The following is a 21,299-nucleotide window of genomic DNA, read 5'->3' as shown; positions in this document are numbered from 1 at the left end:
TGAGTCAGTGTCCTAACATGGCACAAGGCAGAACAATAGGTTCACTGATCCAGAATTTAATAACTTAATTGTCAGAGGGGAAAAAACTGTTCGAATGCCTGCTACTTTTGACTTTCATTGACCTGTGGCGCTTTCCCGACGGAAGGATCTGGAAGAGCTGGTGGCCAGGATGTAGAGGATCCGGAAGGATCCTGCCTGCTCTGGACCTTGTTTGTGTTGGGTGCAAGTCCTCAATAGTGCGTAGCTTGGTGCCGACAATCCATTTAGTGGTTTTGATTGTGGTTGCAGTCTGAGTTTTTCCCTTTTTGTGGCGGCCCCAAACCAGACTGTGATGGAGTTACACAGTGCTGATTGGACAACCGCTGTGGAGAACTGTCTCAGCAGCTGACAGGCCGTGCTTTTTCAGAAGCCGCAAGAAGTACATCCTATGATGGGCTTTTTTGAGGACTGATTTAATGTTCGTCCCCCACTGAAGGATGCCTCCTGAAGTCCACAATCACGGTGGGCACCATGTCGAATGAACACGAAATCCTCCGAGCACAGGCAGCGGGGCAGTCGGGGTGCCATGTTGCGATGTGGGAACCGGCGCAAACCCTTTCCAGCAGGGAGGACCATTCACAAGGGGCTTTGGCGTCCGGGATGAATTCGCCGGGGACCTGCAGCGGCTGGCCGTAGACGAGCTTGGCGGACGTGGACATCAGGTCCTCCTTGAAGGCGCACCTGAGGCCGAGCATGAGCCACGGGAGCTTATCCAACCAGTTGCCATCTGTCAAGCCGGCACGCAGGGCTGCTTTCATGGAGCGGTGGAACTGCTCGCAGAGAACGTTCGCCTGGGTGTGATAGGCGGTAGTGCGGTGCAGCTTGACCCCCAAACTCTCAGCGACTGCGTTCCAGAGTTTGGAGGTAAACTGAGGGCCACGGTCGGAGGAGAGGTCGTATGGGGTCTTGAAGCGCGCAACCCACATGCTGATGAATGCCCGGGCTACGTCCGATGATGTCGTCATGGAGAGGGAAACGACTTCGGGCCAGCAGGTTGTCCTGTCCACCATCGTGAGCAAGTAGGTGAAACCGTGCGAGGGAGGAAGCGGACCCACCAAGTCGACGTTGACGAGGTCGAACCTCCTCTCGGGGACAGCGAAGGGCTCTAAGGGGGCTTTTGTGTGGCGATGCACCTTAGCACGCTGACAGGCCACGCACAAGTCGACCAAGGCCTGCACATTCTTCTTAAGCCTGCGCCACACGAACTGGGCCACCAGCCTCAGGGACGGTTTCCTGCCGGGGTGGGAGAGGTTGTGGACCACCTCGAAAAAAGCCCGCCACCAGTTCGCAGGGACCAGCGGCTATGGCTGGCCAGCCGAGAGGTCGCACAACAACCTCACGCCCGAGTCACCAACAGCGACTTCCTCCAGGCGCAAACCCGTGTCAGAAGTCTTGAGAGCCTGCACCCCATTGTCCGAGCCATGGTCTGCGCTCATGCGGGAGTAGTCGAGACCCAGATGCACAGTAGGGTGAATCTGGTCCCCCTTGATTTTGAAAACTTGAGTCTTTTGAACTAAATTTTTTTTCTAGCGTGAGGCTTGATATTAAAAGTAAAATGGTGAAATTCGGATGAAATATTTCAATGTTTAGGGGTTCCTCATCGCAATGGAAACAGGGTTCGCACATGGCCCTAAAAACCCCTGAATTTTCGAAGGTGCATTTAGGGGCTCCTAAAAGTCCTTAAAATCCGCGAAAAACGGTCAAGCCCCTAAAAAGGCCTTAAATTAAAAAAAATCAAAGGGAGGACCCCTACCGCCAAAATTCTCCCTAAAAAATAAATTAATCTTTTATTTAAAAAAAAAAAATAGCGATCCGTCTGGCGTCCAAAACAGCCGGAAATTCTCAACGGAAGTCACAGTGTTGACAAGTAGTCACCATCTTGTCGATATTCCATTGTTGTTTCCGTGATTAGGCATTTCACTTCGTCTTCGTTACGACGTAGCGTAGTTCTTTAATCAATCCAACTTGTATCACGGGGAAGTGCATTTTTCAAAAAGCTTGGGTTGAAAGTAAGGAGTTTGGTAGCTGGGTTCGTCAAGATCCAAAAGATCGGCACATGTTTTACTGCCATCTGTGCAAGCAGAGTTACCAGCTTGAAAAGATGGGCATCAAAGCGCTGGAGTCGCACCGGAAAAATAGGAGACACGCTGATTTGGCGAAGACTCTCTCATCTTCCGTTAATATGAATCTGTTTCTAAAATATCAAGATAGTGAAGCATCAACTTCAGGCAGTGGTACTAGCAGTGCATGCGCACTAGGGATCGCAAAAAAACGCTTCCTTTCATAACTGGTTTTAACCGAACAGCTGTAGCAAAAAAACGATTAACCGGTTTTAAAACCGGTACCATTGTGGTGTTTACATAATTCACCCGCGGGACCTCGAGTTGGGGTGCGTTTGACTGTTTTTGTTGTTGCTCTTCCGGAGTGATGAGTTCAGAGTTCCCCCCGTTATTGCGAGTAGTGTTTTGATGTCTGCCAATAAAACAAGTTTACCATAGTTTGGAGCGTTTCCTCGATTCCATGTTCGATGTTTCTTTGATTTAACTGAATGTTCTTTTGAGTCCAACTTTACTCTAACAGCGAAACTTGAAAAAAGTGGAAATGATGTTGAAAAAATCGAGCAATGTGGAGTACCAGAACCGGAAGAAATGATTGGAAATTTTAACCGATTTCGAAAGTCCGATTACGGTTTCGGTTTTAAAAAAAAATGAAAACCGGTTATAACCGGTTATTTTGTAACCAGTTGCGATCCCTAATGCGCACCTACAGTTGTCCAGCCAGAAGTCAGGCTTTATGAACGTAGTTCAATAGACGAAGACATACTCGTTAAAGGCAGAGATCGTGTGGACTTTAAAAGTGATCTGCAGCCATTACAGTTACAAATCTTGTGAAAATAATTCAAAAGTGTTTGCTGTCATGTTCCCAGACAGTGACATTGCTAAAAACCACCACTGTGTGGAAAGGAAGATTTCGTACCTGGTTACATTTGGCATCTACTGCCTCAAAGCCAAAAAAGCCAGAATAGAGACTGACTTATCCACGCTTATTGAGAAGGCTGACAGGCTGTGTGAGGAGGCAGAAGAAAAGAGGAATCTGAGGTTTATCACCAAGGCCAATGCACTCGGAGGCAGAGCAAAGGACAAGAGAGCCACTTTGGCACCTCTGCAGCAACAAATAGAGGAGGCACTGGGTAGGCTAAAGGAGCTCGAGTAGGGGTGCTGAAACAGACATCAGTAGAAGACATTTGTGCATATAGTTGCAAGTGTAGTTAGAATCTGTTTTTCTGTATACTGTTATGTGAAGACGTTGACAATGGTCATATCAATGAGAACTACCACAAGGGGCGACAGGTGATCACTGTCACAGGTACTGAGATACTGGAACATTTGATGAACCAAGAACGGTAGATGGCACCATTGGGTGAGTCTTTTTTCCTTACTCTTGATTTCCCACAATGGCCCTAAATTTTTCGTAAGAATGCCCCCAAAAAGCCCTTAAATTTTTTTTGGTCAGACTGAGTATGAACCCTGGGAAATCTCAACATTGCATCAGTCAAATTGACACATTAAAGCCTACATTTCTACTCGCATCAGTGGACTGCAAGCAATAAAATATCCGTGATTTCATAAAAAAATAGCCAAAAGGAAAGATTAAAATGTATTCATGAAATATTCATTCAAATGAACATCCATCATTCAAAACATACATCCTGAAATGTACCTACAGAATGCTGCAATAGGAAAATGTTACATGTCTACAAATGCAAATACCAATTTTCAATTTCGCTTTTCATTTTCTTCCGTTGGTTTGGTACAGCTTTCTTGTCATTTTCCACAACTTGCAAAATATTTTGGTAGTTTTTTTCTATTTTAGCGGATTTTAGAAATTCGGGAGCTAGTTTTACACCTCTCTCGGTGCTGTCGTTAGTCACCCTCAGGTTTCGGACGACAGATTGATGTTTTCGGTAGTTTTCCATTGACTGCCATTGTTCAGGATCTTCATGAAGAAAACCAGTGTCTATATCAAGTAATTCAAAGAATTTCCACGAATCTCATGAACACAAATCTTTCAACTTTGTATGTTCAGGGTCAAAATGGGGGAAAATTGGTTTCCCGTAACAAGTCCCGTGCCGACTCTCGTTGTGTGGTTTCTTTGGTAATGAGATAATTGATTCCGCTATTTCACGTTTCTCTGTCTTGTCGACTCTCGTTGTGTGGTTTCTTTGGTAATGAGATAATTGATTCCGCTATTTCACGTTTCTCTGTCTTGTCGAGACTGTCACTGAAGAGACTGAGCGGAATCATTTCTGCCACCAAGTACCAGTAGTGATTCATGAACCCCTTCAAAATGGCTTTAGCTATCACTAGATCAATATTCACAAATTTTGTCAAATTTTTAGCCAATTGTAAATCATTGATCGGCGCTTCCGAGGTAATTGGACACATAAACCACCACGGCACATAAATGTGCGTCACAAAAGTCACAAATCTTGCTTCTTTATCCATGACAGACTTTGATAAGAGTCTATCCTTCAAATCGGCGACAGAATTTCTTAAAAGAATCATTTTGATCGCATCCAAAAGTTTCGCCATCTAGCGAGCTTTGTGTGTCGCACCGGGTTTCTGAAAGTTGGATGTATTGTCCTCTCCTAGGTAAACTAAAACCAAGTCTAGCAGTTCTCGGTAGTCGCCTCGCGGTAACAAGTTCACAGCAGCCAAGTTGGGGTCACCAGTGCCTGTCTTGATGGTTGTCAGAAGTTCAATTACATGATGTCGCTACTCCAGCATAAAAGGATCCGAACTCCTGTCACTCGTCAGCTCAGCAGTCAAATCCAGTTCAGAGTACCTGTCCCTTAATTTCGTAAACACTGACACGTCTTTGCTTTTCGATACTTCCACACCCAGAGCATCCCAAGCCTTTGTGAGTAAGATTTCACCCACATGTCTTTGACAGATGCACCACAACAGAGCTTTCCCGAGGTTTTCCTGGATGCAAATGCAGCCAGCTGTGAGATGTCCCGTATTAGCACTGGTGGTGTCAAATACCATAGCTGAAATATTGCCACTGCAGTTCCATGTCTCCACGAGATCGAGCGTAGCTTTAGAAAGAAGAGCTCCAGCTCTTTCCAAAGACTTTACAGGAAGGGCAGGAACACCGAGCAATTTGATCCCACCCACGCCCAAAATCAACACGGGAAGACAATCATCCTTTGCGTATTCATCAGGTAACGTCTCCATTAGTTTGCCATCCCAGTGAATTGCTGCTGGTCGGGGAGGAACCCAGTCCTTCTGGATTCTCTCAGCAATGTTGGTGGCCGCGTCCTTCCGATACCGGTTCAAGTTTACTGCAGATGTAGTGCCATCACATGAGTTGATGAGAGATTCTATGGTTGGCGCTAGCGCAGTAGGAGAAATATTGTTCCTCATTCCCATTATAACTAATTTTGGTGATTTCAGTACATCAAATGGGACGTGTACATCTGAGCCTGTCTTCTTCAGTCTTCTATTGGGAAGTCTAGTCGATGTTGATGGAGTGAATTCGTCTGAATCATCTGTTTCGGATGACTCGTCCGGGTCTTCGACCAGTTCCTTATTCACTTTTGTCTCAAGCTGTCGTTGCCGTTCTCTCTCAATGCGCATGGTGTTTTGTTTGATACGTTCCGCGACTTTCTTCTCGGTTGTGGGCAAGTTTGAATCAATGCCTCCCATCACGTCCGTCCTGGTCTCCATCATGTTTTTCAGGAACAGGCGGTCTTCTTCATTCAAAATACGATCGAAGACATCACGTGGCCAGAATGGAAACGTCTCTTCCAACCCGGATTTGAAATCTTCGATGCGTTGAAGCGGTCTTCCTGACAATCGTCGATCTTTCAGAATTTTCATCAGCTCTTACATATCAGTGTATAACGATTCAACCTTCTCCGAGATCTTGTTTTCCGCAACTGTTGGTATGCTAGCTTTCTGGTTAAAAAAAAAATCACGACTTCCTGAACAACAGATTTTGCGGCTTCCCTTATAGGCTTGGCGACCTCTTGTCTTTGGAATTCCTCTTTTGCAGCAATGAATGACAGAAGAATCTGTTTTCTGGAAGGACGTTTGGCTCCTTTGATGACTTTATCATCCGCGGTTGGGACGGTCCCAAGCGAAAAATACTGCAGGTCTTTCTGTTTCGCAGCAGCCAAGTTGACAGTCCAATGACTTCGTGTTAACTGAGAGGTAAACACCAACTAGGGCTGAGAGATCAAACCTGCTCAAGGATTTCATGAGTGCCTCTGAACGTTCCGGGCAATGTCCTGACGTTCTCGATGCCGCTCGACGATAGCTTGGAAAATTTTTTCCGGAAAATGGTCGCATTGCTGATCGACTATTCTTTACCAAAATCCGACTAATTTCGAAAAAGCAGTTCTTACATGATGAACTCCACCTCCAGAAAAAATTTTGATATTGAAAGATGTCGGGGGACCAGATTAACCGTAATGCACAGTGTCGACAACCGCCCCAGAGAGGCAGTCCGCGACCACATTGGATTTCCCGGCAATGTGTCGGATGTCCGTAGTGTACTCTGAGATGAACGACAGTTGGCGTTGCTGGCGAGCGGACCACGGCTCTGCCACCTTGGACATAGCGAAAGTAAGGGGTTAATGGTCCACATATGCCGTGAATTTACGGGCTTCCAATAGGGAACGAAAGTGGCGGATCGCCAGCCAGAGGCTAAGGAGCTACCTATCGAATGTGCTGTATTTGCGTTCCCTGGGGACCAGCTGACGGGTGAAAAAGGCAAGCGTTTGCCAGGCACCGCCAACCCACTGTTCGAATACAGCCCCAACAGTGTAGTCCGATGCGTCAGTAATGAGAGTGACGGGGGACCCGCCAGACGGGTGGGGCAGCATAGCGGCCCGACACAGTGCGGCCTTCGTGGCCCCGAAGGCTTCCACCCTCTCAGCCGTCCATACAATGTCCTGGTTGGGGGCCTTGCCCTTAAAAGCCTCATACAGCGGGCGCGTGGTGTGGGCCGGCTGGTGGATTAACCGGTGATAGAAAGCCTCCATCCCCAGAAACTCCTGCAGCCCCCGAGCCGAGCGAGGTCGGGGAAAAGCAGAGACGGAGTCCACCTTTGCCGGAAGAGGGGCCGCGCCGTTCTTGTCAATGAGATGCCTTAGGAACTGGATGGAGGGCACCCCGAAAACACACTTTGCCGGGTTGATGATCTGGCTATGCTGATCGAATCTCGTGAAGAGGTCCCAGACGTGCATCAGATGTTCTTCCTCCGAGGAGCTGCCAGCGAGGATGTCGTCCAAATAGACGAACACAAAGGGCAAGTCTCTGAGTACCGAATCCATTAACCGTTGGCAAAATTGGGCCGCGTTTTTGAGACCAAACGGCATCCTCAGAAACTCGAACATGCCAAACGGTGTTATTACAGCTGTCTTGGGAACGTCTGAGGGGTGCACAGGAACCTTGTGATAACCGTGCACCAGGTTGACCTTGGAGAACAGGATTTTTCCCGCCAGGTGGGCAGAGAAGTTCTGAATGTCTGGATTAGTAGTGGTCAGGTGTAGTAGCGTCGTTCAGGCAGCTGTAGTCACCACGCGGTTGCCACCCGCCACCTGGTTTAGGGACGATGGGTAGCGGCGAGGCCCACGGACTATCTGAGCGGCAGACGATGGCCAGGCGCTCCATGTTGGCAAACTCGGACTTAGCGACTGCTAGCTTCTCAGGATCGAGCCATCGGGCTCTAGCATGAATCGGGGGCCTTTGGTCTCAATGTTGTGCTCCACCCCATGTTTGGTTGCGGCAGAGCAGAAAGTGAGCCGTGTCAAGCCAGGGAACTCACCAAGGAGGAGCTGATACTTGGTGCCATCTGAGAGTGAACTGGAGAGACCGCCATAAGTCGCCTCATTGCTGACAGGCAACCGAGGAGAAACTCAGTGCGTCCACCAGACGGCCCTTCTTAACGTCCACCAGCACCCCGTGGGGACAAAAAAAATCAGCGCCGAGGAGAGGGAATGAGACATCGGCAGTGACAAAGTCCCATGTGAAGCGCTGACCCCCGAAACACAAGTCCACAGTCTTTATGACATAAGAGCGGATAGGGGAGCCATTAGCGGACTGTAGCGGTGGCCCCTGAGTCCCGCCAGCGGTGTCATCCGCAGTGGCAGTCAGGATGCTCCTCTGGGCGCCGGTGTCGCAAAGGAATTTGCACCCGGAAAGGGTGTCGTTGACAAAGAGCAGCCGGTTCTTCGCGCCCACGCTCACGGCTGCTACAGATCGCGGGCTTTGGCAATTCCTGCCACGTCGTAGTTGTAAGGGCCATGGCATCTCTTCGTTTTCATGCCAAAACGGGCGTGGAAGTAGCACAAACCTGTGCCAGCGTAGCCATCGATGGCGAAGGGGCCCCTGCTGGATGGCACCCCCGCGCCAGGGCCAGTACCTCAGGGGAGAAGCGGTGGGTGGCCAGGAAGAAACGGTCGGCCTCAGCCAGGGCACGGGGCGCAGTGATAGTACTGTTAGCGAGCGCTGTCTGAACATGCGGTGGCATGTGTCTGAGAAACGGTTCCAGCCCAGCAGGTTTAGCATCATTTCCATGAGTTTGGAAGGTTTGCTGTCCCCCAGTCCATTAATAACCAAAAGACGTCAGGCACGCTCTGGCCGTGAAAGCTCGAAAACCTTGAGGAGGTGAGCCTTGAGCCCCGCATATTTATCTCGGGCCGGGGGAGATGTGATAAAACTCACTGCTCTGCCCATCGCTAAGCTCCCAAGGGCTGAGACAACGTGGTAATAGCGCTCGGTATCCCGTGGAGGGCGAATTGAGCCTCTGTCTGCGCAAACCACGCTGCCGTGGACGTCTCCCAAAACTCCGCCAATGTGAGGATGGCGGTTGCCATGTTCGGTTCAGTCTCGGAAACCCCGGGGCTGATGTTGGGGTCACCAGTGTAGCGCAGAAGAAAAAGTAGTCGGAGGCGGAGTGTTGAACACAGAGCAAACCTCGTTTTAATTGCAGACGTCAACAGACTAACACATTATGGCTTACACTGCCATTACACTCGAACACTGGAAGTGTAATAAACAAAACAGTCCGTTCAGAACCCCACAACCTAACTCGATGTACCGCAGGTGAATTATGTAAACACTACAACCAAACTTACTGTTTACATTGTTAAATACTTCAGTAACAGTACAACAAAACTCGGTTTTCCTCCCGGTGCCTTTTTAAATAGCACGTGTGCATGCTACCGTTTGTTTTAAGTTGGTGTCGCTATATAGTGATATGCTTTGCGGCACTAAACATGTATGTAAATAGCGTTTGAAGGGCATGTTTTGTGTCTATTTCTTTGCTCATCGTTTTGGTTGTTGTCTGCTGATTGTGCTGTTCTGTTTGCTGTGGTGGTTGGTTTGGTGTAACGCTGCGGGTGAGCATGACGTGTTTACTGATGACTTGCTTGCACTGGTCGTAGTGTGGAGAAAAAAAAAGTATCAGCTTGTTCTTCTGCAGACAAAAATAATTAAAGGTGCAATTGTGCCTCGCTGTCTTGTGAGCGCCACCATGCCTGTGCTCAATAATATGGTGCGCCTTACCCTGCTAAAAAAAATTCTATAGAAATCTATAGAATTCTATATAATTTGTATCGAACAACTTGCTCTATAGAACTTTGGCTGTAATTTTCTTTAAAATTTCTACAGAACAATAGAAATTCTATAGGACTTGGGTCCTAAAGTTCTATAGTTCTTAAGAAATTATTTTGAAATGTTCTGTAGAATTTTTTTTACCAGGGTATATATGTGTTAAATAATGAAATTGCACCCCCAAATGAGACTGCGCCTTTTTCTAAGATGCGCCTTATAGTCGCAAAAATACTGTAGTTTCAAAAACAAAATACTGTATTTTCAAAAACAAAATACTGGGAGTAACTCACAGGGCTCTACACTAATATTTGCACTTTTCAGTTGTGTTTGTGTGTGTGTGTGCATGTACACAGCGGCTGAAATAAATGTTTAACACATAAGAATTTTTATCAGTTTGTATACTTCCAGTGGTGCTATTGACCTAAATAGTTTCACCTGATATACATAATAATACATACAAAGAAATCAGAACAAACATCAGATTTTAAAGTTGTGAAATGGGACAGGGAAAAATTATTGAACACTTGAAAAAATGAGTTGCATGGAATGTCAAGACAACATCTATCTTCTAATCAAACACCAATCCAGCCCCTTGTCAGGGCAAATGGTACTGGTTAACTTCACATTATTGAAGGAAGGATGAATAGGCAAATCTACTGGACATTCTTGACAAAAAGCTGCTCCCATCTACGAGGATGAGGAAAATGAAACGAGGGTTCACATTTCAGCAGAATATTGGACTTGAATCCAATCGAAAATCTACGGAAACAACTGATAACCCACTTTTCATTTTCCTCATCTTCGTCGAGGTCAGCAGATTTTTGTCAAGAATTCCTCAGTACATTTTCCCATTCATCCTTTCATCAACAACATGAAGTTTACCAGTATCATTTTCTGAAAAGCAGCCTCACACATCATGTTCCCACCTCCGAACTTCACTGTTACTATGGTGCTTTTAGGGTGATGTCTCGTGCCATTTGCCCTCCAAACGTGGTGGGTATTATGGCATCCAAAGAGTTCAATTTTGCTCATCAGACCATATTATAACAGTGTTTAACTGGCTTGTCAAAATGTTGAACAATCTTGAAACGACCTTTGACATGCTTTTTTTTTTCCCACCAATGGGTTCTTGCTCAGTGCAGGTCCATACAGGCCATGATGGCAGAGTGCATTACTCACTGATTTCCTTGTCACAATGTTACCTGCTACTTCCAGGTGTTTTTGATGCTCCCCACAGTTGGTCCTTGGCTCTTGGACGATTCTTCCGATTATCCTTTAGTGTTTTGGCCAGTTCCATTGGCATATTACTTTAGTGTATCGCCCCTTTAAGAGAAACAGGAACTGCTCCCAACGCACACTGAAGAAAAAGAAAGTGAATAGATCGCTGCTGAGTTGTGTTCTGATGTTCAAAAGGGCATTCCCTGTGAGTATACACATTTAAAGCTAGTTCTATCCACAAAAATAATTTAAGAAGTAGTTCATTCCTTATGTGTTTTTACACACTTGGCCAATAAAGCTTATTCTGATTCTGACTCTGATGTAGGATAAAAATGAACTATTTACGTACAAGCCAGCTACTGCCAAACAAATTTATCTGCAGTAGGAAAGCAGGATGCATTATGTTATCACTGGTTTGTTCAATATTTGCATGAGATGTTGTTTGACTCCTACCTTAGTAGAGACCTTTTTGTACCCCTTAAATTAGGATTGAACTCATGTTCATTTGCGCTGACAAGGTGGCTGGATTGTTGTTTAATTATCATTGATAGATATTAGATGTCTTGGCATTCCATGCCATTTTGTACGTCCCTTTAATATTGTTTACAATACTTTTTCTCTGTCCTTTCACAGTTTTACATCCAATTTATTTGGTCATCTTAATTCTTGGCTTTATTTTGTATGTATGTGGATTACTTGGATTGTTCCCAACATTTTGTGAAGTCAGTAGTACTTGGAGTACTAGTATTTGGAAGTATATTTAGTGAGAAAAGTTGTGTTGAATATATATATATATATATATATATATCCCCATTCACTGTGATTTGACGTGTAAAATTTGTTATGTAGAAATAAATGTAGACATTCTCAGTGCACATGAAAACCAATCCAGCGCAGTGAACCACAGCCTGACTTTTTTTTTTTTTTTTTTTTTTTAAACACAGAAGCACGTCTTCTGCTAGTTTACATGACTCCGCCCCCCTTTGGCTCTTAAAGGGGTACACTCATAATTACAAACACCGTCCACCCACACAATCTGGGCAATGGAAAGCAAAGAAAGTTCGATATGCTGCTTGTATTTACTCTCGATAATAATGGTAAAATTAAAAAAAAAAGTGTTGTTGCTTTAATTAATTTTGGGGTATGCGAATAATAAAAGGAAAAGGCTGTGAAACTGGATGAGTTTTTTTCTTTTTTGGGTAAAAAACGTCTGGTCTGAAGCCAAAGTAGAAAGAACAGGATGAGATGGTGTATAATGTTAAAATTCCACTTTGGCATAGCCTGATCGAGGATGAAAGCACAGACAATGCAGTGCACGAAAAGCTAATTCTGTATTTTAAACATGGGAGGTAACATAACATTAACCTTAAAAGTGTTTGGGAGCATCATTCAGCTTCCAACCTGCATTGCTAAAGATATTCTGCAAGCAATAATTCAGTTTTACACCAAGAAAAACAGACAGGGATATCATTGTGGGTTAAAAAAAAAAAAAGATAGTATATATACATAGTTCATAGTTGGCTTGGTTTAGTTAGCGTTGTATTTTTTTTGTTTTTAGACATTTTTATTGTAAGTTTGAAAAAACACCAAATTCTTCTGAGAAATTTTCTGATGGGAATGTAAATGCTGTAATCTGAATCTTTGAATAAACCACGTAACTTCAATGGATGACACTGGTCTGACCACATTACATACGTCTGGTGTTGCTCACAGTGGTCAAAGGGGGCGCTCACGGGCTTAGTGTGTTTGCTCAGACATTTAAAAAATTAGAGGGATCTTTGGTCTTGACATTAATTTACGTGTTCATTTCATAAACGTTGGTCACAAAAAAGCCTGATCTTAACCAACCAGCATTCACCTGAAAACGGGAAATGCAAGTTAACCGCACTGAGCATGTACGGAAGGTATGCCAAAAGCACATGTCCCAAGCTGCTTCACGTACTTCGAGTGCATTTACATCGAAAGTCAACATCATGAGCCATGTCAAAGGAAATTCAGGTACACTGAAAACATTTCTGGGATATAACACAGGTAATGTTTCAGTATCTAACCATAATAAATATGAAATATGAAATATTTATAAATATTGTGATTTTCTTGGACTTGATCTAAGTTCTAACAGACTAGTCTGTCCATATATCTAAATGCGAATGGTCATTTTCTCCCATGGTACCGTTATCTCGAATATGAAAACTTTTCACATCTACATGCTTTAGGAATGGATTGACAATAGATACCGCCATAAATTACGCTAGATTATAACATGATGAAAAAAAGAATTGATTATGTGAATACTTAGTTTTGAAAGTGAATGTCTATTGACCTCTTTAAAAATGTCTTATCAGTGCAATGTCAATAAATTGTGATTATGGTATAAGGTAACAACTACATACTCGGTATAACAACTCGGTAAGTTATTTTAAGGTCTTGAGATTCCATCCCTAATCACACCCACAACTTTATCTGCGGGCATGACTGGTAGACCACACCCGTAACTTTATATCTGCAGGCATGACTAACCACAACCGTACATTTTTCAAATGTGAGAGAATGTATCCCTTTCCTGTGCCGCCTCCCTCACGAGGTTCGTGGGAGTGGTGGAGGCCAATGCTTTACAGTTGCGCCACCGAGCTGCTTATATATATATATATATATATATATATATATATATATATATATTTAAAACCATCCATCCACCCATTTTCTTAGCCGCTTATCCTCACGAGGGTCGCAGGAGTGCTGGAACCTATCCCAGCTGTCAACGGGCGGGAGGCAGGGAACACCTTAAACTGGTTGCCAGCCAATCATAGGGCACATCGCGACAAACAGCTGCACTCACAATGACACCTAGGGGCAATTCAGAGTGTCCAATTAATGTTGCATGTTTTTGGGATGTGGGAGGAAACCGAAGTGCCCGGAGAAAACCCACGCAGGCACGGAGAGAACATGCAATCGCTACACAGGCGTATCCACGATTGAACCCAGGGCCTCAGAACTGTGAGGTCAACGCTGTCCAGCTGATCAACCATGCCACTTTTGTGAAGTTGGAACCTGAAGATTCTTACTTCCTGCCAGCCTTGTGATGTTTTCCATCTGTTTTTTTTAGGCCTCAGTTCCAGCAGTTCTCTGCTCAAGAAGCTATCACACAAGAACAAATGGATACCTTGAATTCATCTGCAGTAGAATTTAGTTCAGACCACTCTGTCTTCAGTGATGAGTAAGTTGTCTGTTGTTAACTGCTGCTGATGGTGTGACACACATGGTAATATCACCTTTCTGACCGTCTACCAGGGCCACAGGAGAAATGGACCTCGTCTTGAATAGTCTTCTGAGCTTTTCTTGATCCATTCTACATGCCCTCGTCTTCCCTTTGGGCGACATTCAAAATGCAACGGGTTCAACGCAAGTTATGTGGCATCTATTTTCAGAGCAAGTAACCCAGGTGATTTCTTGATTTTGACTTTTTCGCGTGTCCACTTTAGCAACACATTTATTACTGTATACAACTTTTATCCCCCATGAAAATGTAATTGCGTTAAAACGTGTTTTACAATGTTTAAGGCAAATACAATACTTGAATGTCCACCTTGTTGTCCACGCTAATGTGTAAATCACTGCTCGCAGACAAGTTCCATCGGTATTACCTGAACAGAATTTTGTTCTAGATATGTAAATGAGATGTGTGGAAGGTAATAGCTTTAGCTTAATTCATTCATCCACTCAAAGTTGTATTTCTAAATAATGTGTTCATATTGGAAAAATTATTTGTGAAAAGTCGTTTCTTCAAAGTAGTAACTTGAGCATTGAGGTTTGACTGTAGGGAATGAATCAAGGCATTTATAGTGTATCAACTCTTATTAAAAATAATTTGAATAATCAACTTTTGTGAATTTATTTTCTGTAAATACTGTATGTCAACTGACTTACATTCCAAAATGTGAATGTCATTTACTTTTTGCTCAGCCAAGTTTGGAATGCAGTCTCACCAATCACATTATTTTTTTATGTTTTGGATAGATTTTTAATAGGGATGCACAATAAGTATTGGACTGATTTGGAAGAAAAAAATGACATTGCATTGTTCGGTCCAATACAAAAACTAAAAACTGGACCATTAATGAGCCGTATCATTTAAGCCGCGTGTGGGTCGCCACTCACCACGGTTGCATTTGGTAATGACAGTCACACCAAAATTCATCTACCACACCAAAAATAGTCAGTATCCATCGTAAATTAGCAGAGAATCACCAGCATTTGCCGAAATTACGAACATCCTCTGACTTTTAGTTTCTAAGTAACTCGCTCGCAGCAAGACCTGATGGACTACGAATGAGTAGACTCACTTAGCAGCTCAAGCAGACAAGAAAGAAGCACAGATTTCACTTTACATTTTGGGTCTTGGGTCCTGAAATTGTTCAAGACGCCCTGATATAAACTAAATGTATATAGTGCCATGAAATAGTTTTTGGCCCCCTCCTGATTTCTGTTTTTTCTTCTAAATATTGTCAGGCACATTAATGTTTTTTTTCTGCTCCAATATCATCCACCCATCCATTTTCTTTGCCACTTATCCTCATGAGGCTCATGGGGAGTGCTGGAGCCTATCCCAGCGGTCAACGGGCAGGAGGCAGGGTACACCCTGAACTGGTTGCCAGCCAATTGCAGGGCACATGGAGACAGACAGCCACACTCACATTCACACGTAGGGGCAATTTAGAGTGTCCAACTAATGTTGCATATTTTTTGAATGTGGGAGGAAACTGGAGTGCTTGGAGGAAACCCACGCAGGCACGGTGAGAACGTACAAACTCCACACAGGCGGGTCTGGGATTGAACCCAGGACCTCAGAACTCTGAGGCCAACCCTTTACCAGCTGACACATCATGCCGCCCACTCCAATATCAACAATGTACTTATAGTATTATTATCTGTCTCATGGGTGTGTCTGTCCTTGACCCGGCACACACCTGCTCCAATGAGCAGATGCGCTCACCTGCATTTTGTCTTGGTAATTACGGTCCACATATATTGCTATGCGTGCAGTCTGGTCTTTGCCAGATCGTTGTAATTCCATGTCACGTTCCTGCAACCCTACGTCTTTGTCTTTTATGCTCTGTGTTCCAAACCCTCCCTCGTTGATGACCCTCCCTTTACGCCTGTTGATTGTGACACTGCTCCCTGGTTGGATTGTCTGCCTGTGTACTGACATTGGACCAAATAAACACGCTTCCAGAACTGTACCTGGTCTTGTGAGTCATGCATATTGGGTTCAGCCCAGTGTTCTGGTCATGACAATCTGGAAAACAATAGAAACTATTCTTTTCTCAGCATTTGCTAAAATGCTAACAGCATAGCTAAAATGATACAGTAATATTATGCTAATGAGGCTTCAGGTGACGAGCAAGCTGATAAGATGTTTTTTTACTTGGAATTTTTATAAACATCAAGTTTACAATTATTTATAGTGTATATTTTTTTCCAGGGTGTCCCCAAAAATATATACACACTTTAAATAATGATATTTGTAAATTAATTTAAATCACAGGACACATGGAGCCACAATCACACGTAGGGGCCATTTTGAGTGTCCAATTAATGTTGCATGATTTTGGGGATGTAGGAGGGAACTGGAGTGCCCGGAGAAAACTCATGCAGACACGGGGAGAACATGCAAACGCCACACAGGCTGGCCAGGATTGGACCTGGGTCCTCAGAACTGAAGAAGAGGCAAACCCTTCACAGCTGATCCACCGTGCCGTTTCCTGTGTGGAGTTTGCATATATATATATATATATATGTATATATATATATATATATATTCTTCTTTTCCTTTCAGCTTGTCCCGTTAGGGGTCGCCACAGCGTGTCATCTTTTGCCATCTTAGCCTATCTCCTGCATCTTCCTCTCTAACCCCAACTGCCCTCATGTCTTCCCTCACCACATCCATAAACCTTCTCTTTGGTCTTCCTCTCGCTCTTTTGCCTGGGAGCTCCATCCTCAGCATCCTTCTACCAAAATACTCACTCTCTCGCCTCTGAACATGTCCAAACCATCGAAGTCTGCTCTCTCGAATCTTGTCTCCAAAACATCCAGCTTTGGCTGTCCCTCTAATGAGCTAATTTCTAATCCTATCCAACCTGGTCACTCCGAGTGAGAACCTCAACATCTTCATTTCTGCCACCTCCAGTTCAGCTTCCTGTTGTTTCTTCAGTGCCACCGTCTCTAATCCGTACATCATGGCCGGCCTCACCACTGTTTTGTAAACTTTGCCCTTCATCCTAGCAGACACTCTTCTGTCACATAACACACCAGACACCTTTCGCCAGCTGTTCCAACCTGCTTGGACCCGTTTCTTCACTTCCTGACCACACTCTCCATTGCTCTGTATTGTTGACCCCAAGTATTTGAAGTCGTCCACCCTCGCTATCTCTTCTCCCTGTAGCCTCACTCTTCCCCCTCTACTTTTCTCATTCACGCACATATATTCTGTTTTACTTCGGCTAATCTTCATTCCTCTCCTTTCCAGTGCATGTCTCCATCTTTCCAATTGTTCCTCTGCATGCTCCCTGCTTTCACTGCATATCACAATATCATCTGCGAACATCATGGTCCAAGGGGATTCCAGTCTAACCTCATCTGTCAGTCTATCCATTACCACTGCAAACAGGAAGGGGCTCAGAGCTGATCCCTGATGCAGTCCCACCTCCACCTTAAATTCCTCTGTCACACCTAAGGCACACCTCACCATTGTTCTGCTGCCATCATACATGTCCTGTACTATTTTAACATACTTCTCTGCCACACCAGACTTACGCATGCAGTACCACAGTTCCTCTCTTGGTACTCTGTCATAGGCTTTCCCTAGATCCACAAAGACACAATGTAGCTCCGTCTGACCTTCTCTGTACTTTTCCACGAGCATCCTCAAGGCAAATAATGCATCTGTGGTACTCTTTCTAGGCATGAAACCATAGTGTTGCTCGCAGATACTTACTTCTGTCCTGAGTCTAGCCTCCACTACTCTTTCCCATAACTTCATTGTGTGGCTCATCAACTTTATTCCTCTATAGTTCCCACAGCTCTGAACATCCCCTTTGTTCTTAAAAATGGGAACTAGAACACTTTTCCTCCATTCTTCAGGCATCTTTTTGCCCGCTAGTATTCTGTTGAATAAGTTGGTCAAAAACTCCACAGCCATCTCTCCAAATTGCTTCCATACCTCTACCGGTATGTCATAAGGACCAACTGCCTTTCCATTTTTCATCCTTTGTAGTGCCTTTCTGACTTCCCCCTTAGTAATCATTTCCACTTCCTGGTCCTTCACTCTTGCCTCTTCAACTCTTCCTTCTCTCTCATTTTCTTCATTCATCAACTTCTCAAAGTATTCTTTCCATCTATTTAGCACACTACCGGCACCAGTCAACACATTTCCATCTCAATCCTTAATCACCCTAACCTTCTGCACATCCTTCCCATCTCTATCCCTCTGTCTGGCCAACCTGTAGAGATCCTTTTCTCCTTCTTTCGTGTCCAACCTGGTGTACATGTCTTCATATGCCTCTTGTTTAGCCTTTGCCACCTCTACCTTGTCCCTACGTCGCATCTCGATGTACTCCTTTCGCCTCTCCTCAGTCCTCTCAGTATCCCACTTCTTCTTCGCTAATCTCTTTCCTTGTATGAGTCCCTGTATTTTGGGGTTCCACCACCAAGTCTCCTTCTCCCCTTTCCTACCAGATGACACACCAAGTACTCTCCTGCCTGTCTCTCTGATCACCTTGGCTGTCGTCGTCCAGTCTTCCGGGAGCTTCGGTTGTCCATCGAGAGCCTGTCTCACCTCTTTCCGGAAGGCCGCACAACATTCTTCCTTTCTCAGCTTCCACCACATGGTTCTCTGCTCTACCTTTGTCTTCTTAATCTTCCTACCCACCACCACAATCATCCTCCATACTACCATCCTATGCTGTCGAGCTACACTCTCCCCTACCACTACTTTACAGTCAGTAACCTCCTTCAGATTACATCGTCTGCACAAAATATAATCTACCTGCGTGGTTCTACCTCCGCTCTTGTAGGTCACTATATGTTCCTCCCTCTTCTGGAAATAAGTGTTCACTACAGCCATCTCCATCCTTTTTGCAAAGTCCACCACCATCTGCCCTTCAAAGTTCCTTTCCTGGATGTCGTACTTACCCATCACTTCTTCATCGCCCCTGTTTCCTTTACCAATATGTCCATTACAATCTGCACCAATCACAACTCTCTCGCTGTCTGGGATGCTCAGAACTACTTCATCTAGTTCCTTCCAGAATTTCTCTTTCAACTCTAGGTCACATCCTACCTGTGGTGCATAGCCGCTAACCACATTATACATAACACCCTCAATTTCAAATTTTAGTCTCATCACTCGATCTGATACTCTTTTCACCTCCAAGACATTCTTAGCCAGCTCTTCCTTTAAAATAACCCCTACTCCATTTCTCTTCCCATCTACTCCGTGGTAGAATAATTTAAACCCTGCTCCCAAACTTCTAGCCTTACTACCTTTCCACCTGCTCTCTTGGATGCACAGAATATCAACCTTTCTCCTATCATCATGTCAACCAACTCCTGTGCTTTTCCTGTCATAGTCCCAACATTCAAAGTCCCTACACTCAGTTGTAGGCTCTGTGCATTCCTCTTTTTCTTCTGACGCTGGATCCGGTTTCCTCCTCTTCTTTGTCTTCGACCCACAGTAGCTGAATTTCCACCGACGCCCTGCAGGTTAGCAGTGCCGGGGGCGGGCGTTGTTAACCCGGGCCACGACCGATCCGGTATGGGATTCTTTAGATGAACGCTCATATTTGGCACAGTTTTTACGCCGGATGCCCTTCCTGGCGCAACCCTCTGCATTTATCCAGGCTTGGGACCGGCCTACAGATTGCACTGGTTTGTGCCCCCATAGGGCTGCATTATATATATATATATATATATATATATATATATATATATAAAATAATAGTTGGGGGGGACTAATTTGTCTCACAGTTAACCAGAAAAATATAACAAAGCTCTTGTATTGCGTTTAAGACAATGTAATCACACACAATACAATACAACGCAAAACAATAACAAAATAGAAGTACAAAGACAGTTTAGTAGCATATAACACAAACTAACTAGCCAAATTTACTTTGCTTAGCATGGGTCCTCCTAAGTACGCTACATACACAAGACCTGTAAAAGGGCCAGTCATTTAGAATAATTCATCGGGTCACTCATTCTCATCTCCCCGCTCCTCTGTGTCTGTAGAGAAGTCTATTGTCAGTGAAGAAGTGACCCGCATATTGTGTAATTATGGCTCGAAATGATATGGTTAAATGACCCCTGTAGCGTCACTTGCTTCTGACATGTTTTCTTCCTCAAGAACAGCTTCAGTCTCAGAAGGGGCAAAATCTGAAAATCACTCTCGTTCATCTGCCATTGCATTCAACACAGTGTTTTCAATGCCTGGGCTTCTGTGTGATCCCTGCACATAACATCACAGATAAATATGCTCACCACTGAGATGCGCAATAAATTGAGTCAGACTGATGCAACTTTGCGCTTTTATAAACTGCTCCCAGCTCAGTTTTTATGACCGTTATTATCATCAAAGTGAATAATGTTATTTGTAGTTTTGATAATACCTATTTTAAAATGAGATTTTTGTGTCAGTGGCACTTTAAATTCTTCTGTCACACCTACGGCACACCTCACCACTATTCTGCTGCCCTCATACATGTCCTGTGCTATTCTAACAGATTTCGCCGACTTAAACATGCAGTACCACAGTTCGTGTCTTGGTACTCTCTCATAGGCTTTCTCTAGATCCACAAAGACTCAATGTAGCTCCTTCTGACCTTCTTCGTCAGCTTGGTGCTACCAATCAATGCAAACTAAAACTAGCAGACATTCCAACAGCTTCCTCCCGATTGCAATTAACTTCTGAAACTGGTACCGTAGTTTCTCATGTATAATGTGCCCTGAAGTATAATGTGCACCCCCAAAGTTGACCTAAAAAAATCAATATACAATGCACACCACCAATTTGCTGCTATCCATATGCTCAAAATATTGAGAAATATTGGTATTTGTATTTTGCTAGGTTTGTACTTTTTTTGTTTGTTTTAAAGAATTGTCCGTACAACAATCATTTATAAAAGGGGTGACCAGACTTTATTACCTCAAGATCTACTTTTCAAGCAGCCAGCCTCTCGCGAGCTACCGACAATGGGGGGGGGATGATGCACCCAAACCGTTTTAAGTTATATTGTAATATGTTATATTGCCTTTAAAATACAGAATTAGCTTTCTGTGCACTGTATTGTCTGTGCTATCAGACTGTGCCAAGGTGGAATTTTAAAATTACACACCATTTGATCCTGCACTTTCTACTTTGGC

General features: G+C 44.3%; 1 protein-coding gene across 7 annotated transcripts in view; it reads left to right on the top strand.

Moving 5' to 3' along the window:
• Window positions 1-14,760, top strand: part of stat6 (signal transducer and activator of transcription 6, interleukin-4 induced) — a 126,067-nt gene extending 111,307 nt beyond the window's left edge. For all 7 annotated transcript variants that reach the window (XM_061805894.1, XM_061805856.1, XM_061805848.1 and 4 more), the window contains 2 exons: window positions 13,987-14,097; window positions 14,172-14,760. In XM_061805894.1, coding sequence (XP_061661878.1) covers window positions 13,987-14,097; window positions 14,172-14,223 — 163 coding nt within the window. In that variant the 3' untranslated portion in view covers window positions 14,224-14,760. The remainder of the gene's footprint in view (window positions 1-13,986; window positions 14,098-14,171) is intronic.
• Window positions 14,761-21,299: the final 6,539 nt, after the last annotated feature.

Source organism: Syngnathoides biaculeatus, chromosome 2 (assembly GCF_019802595.1).
Source record: "Syngnathoides biaculeatus isolate LvHL_M chromosome 2, ASM1980259v1, whole genome shotgun sequence".
Lineage (NCBI taxonomy): Eukaryota > Metazoa > Chordata > Actinopteri > Syngnathiformes > Syngnathidae > Syngnathoides > Syngnathoides biaculeatus.
Note: the sequence above shows the minus strand (reverse complement) of the source record. Positions and strands in the feature narration are given on the sequence as shown.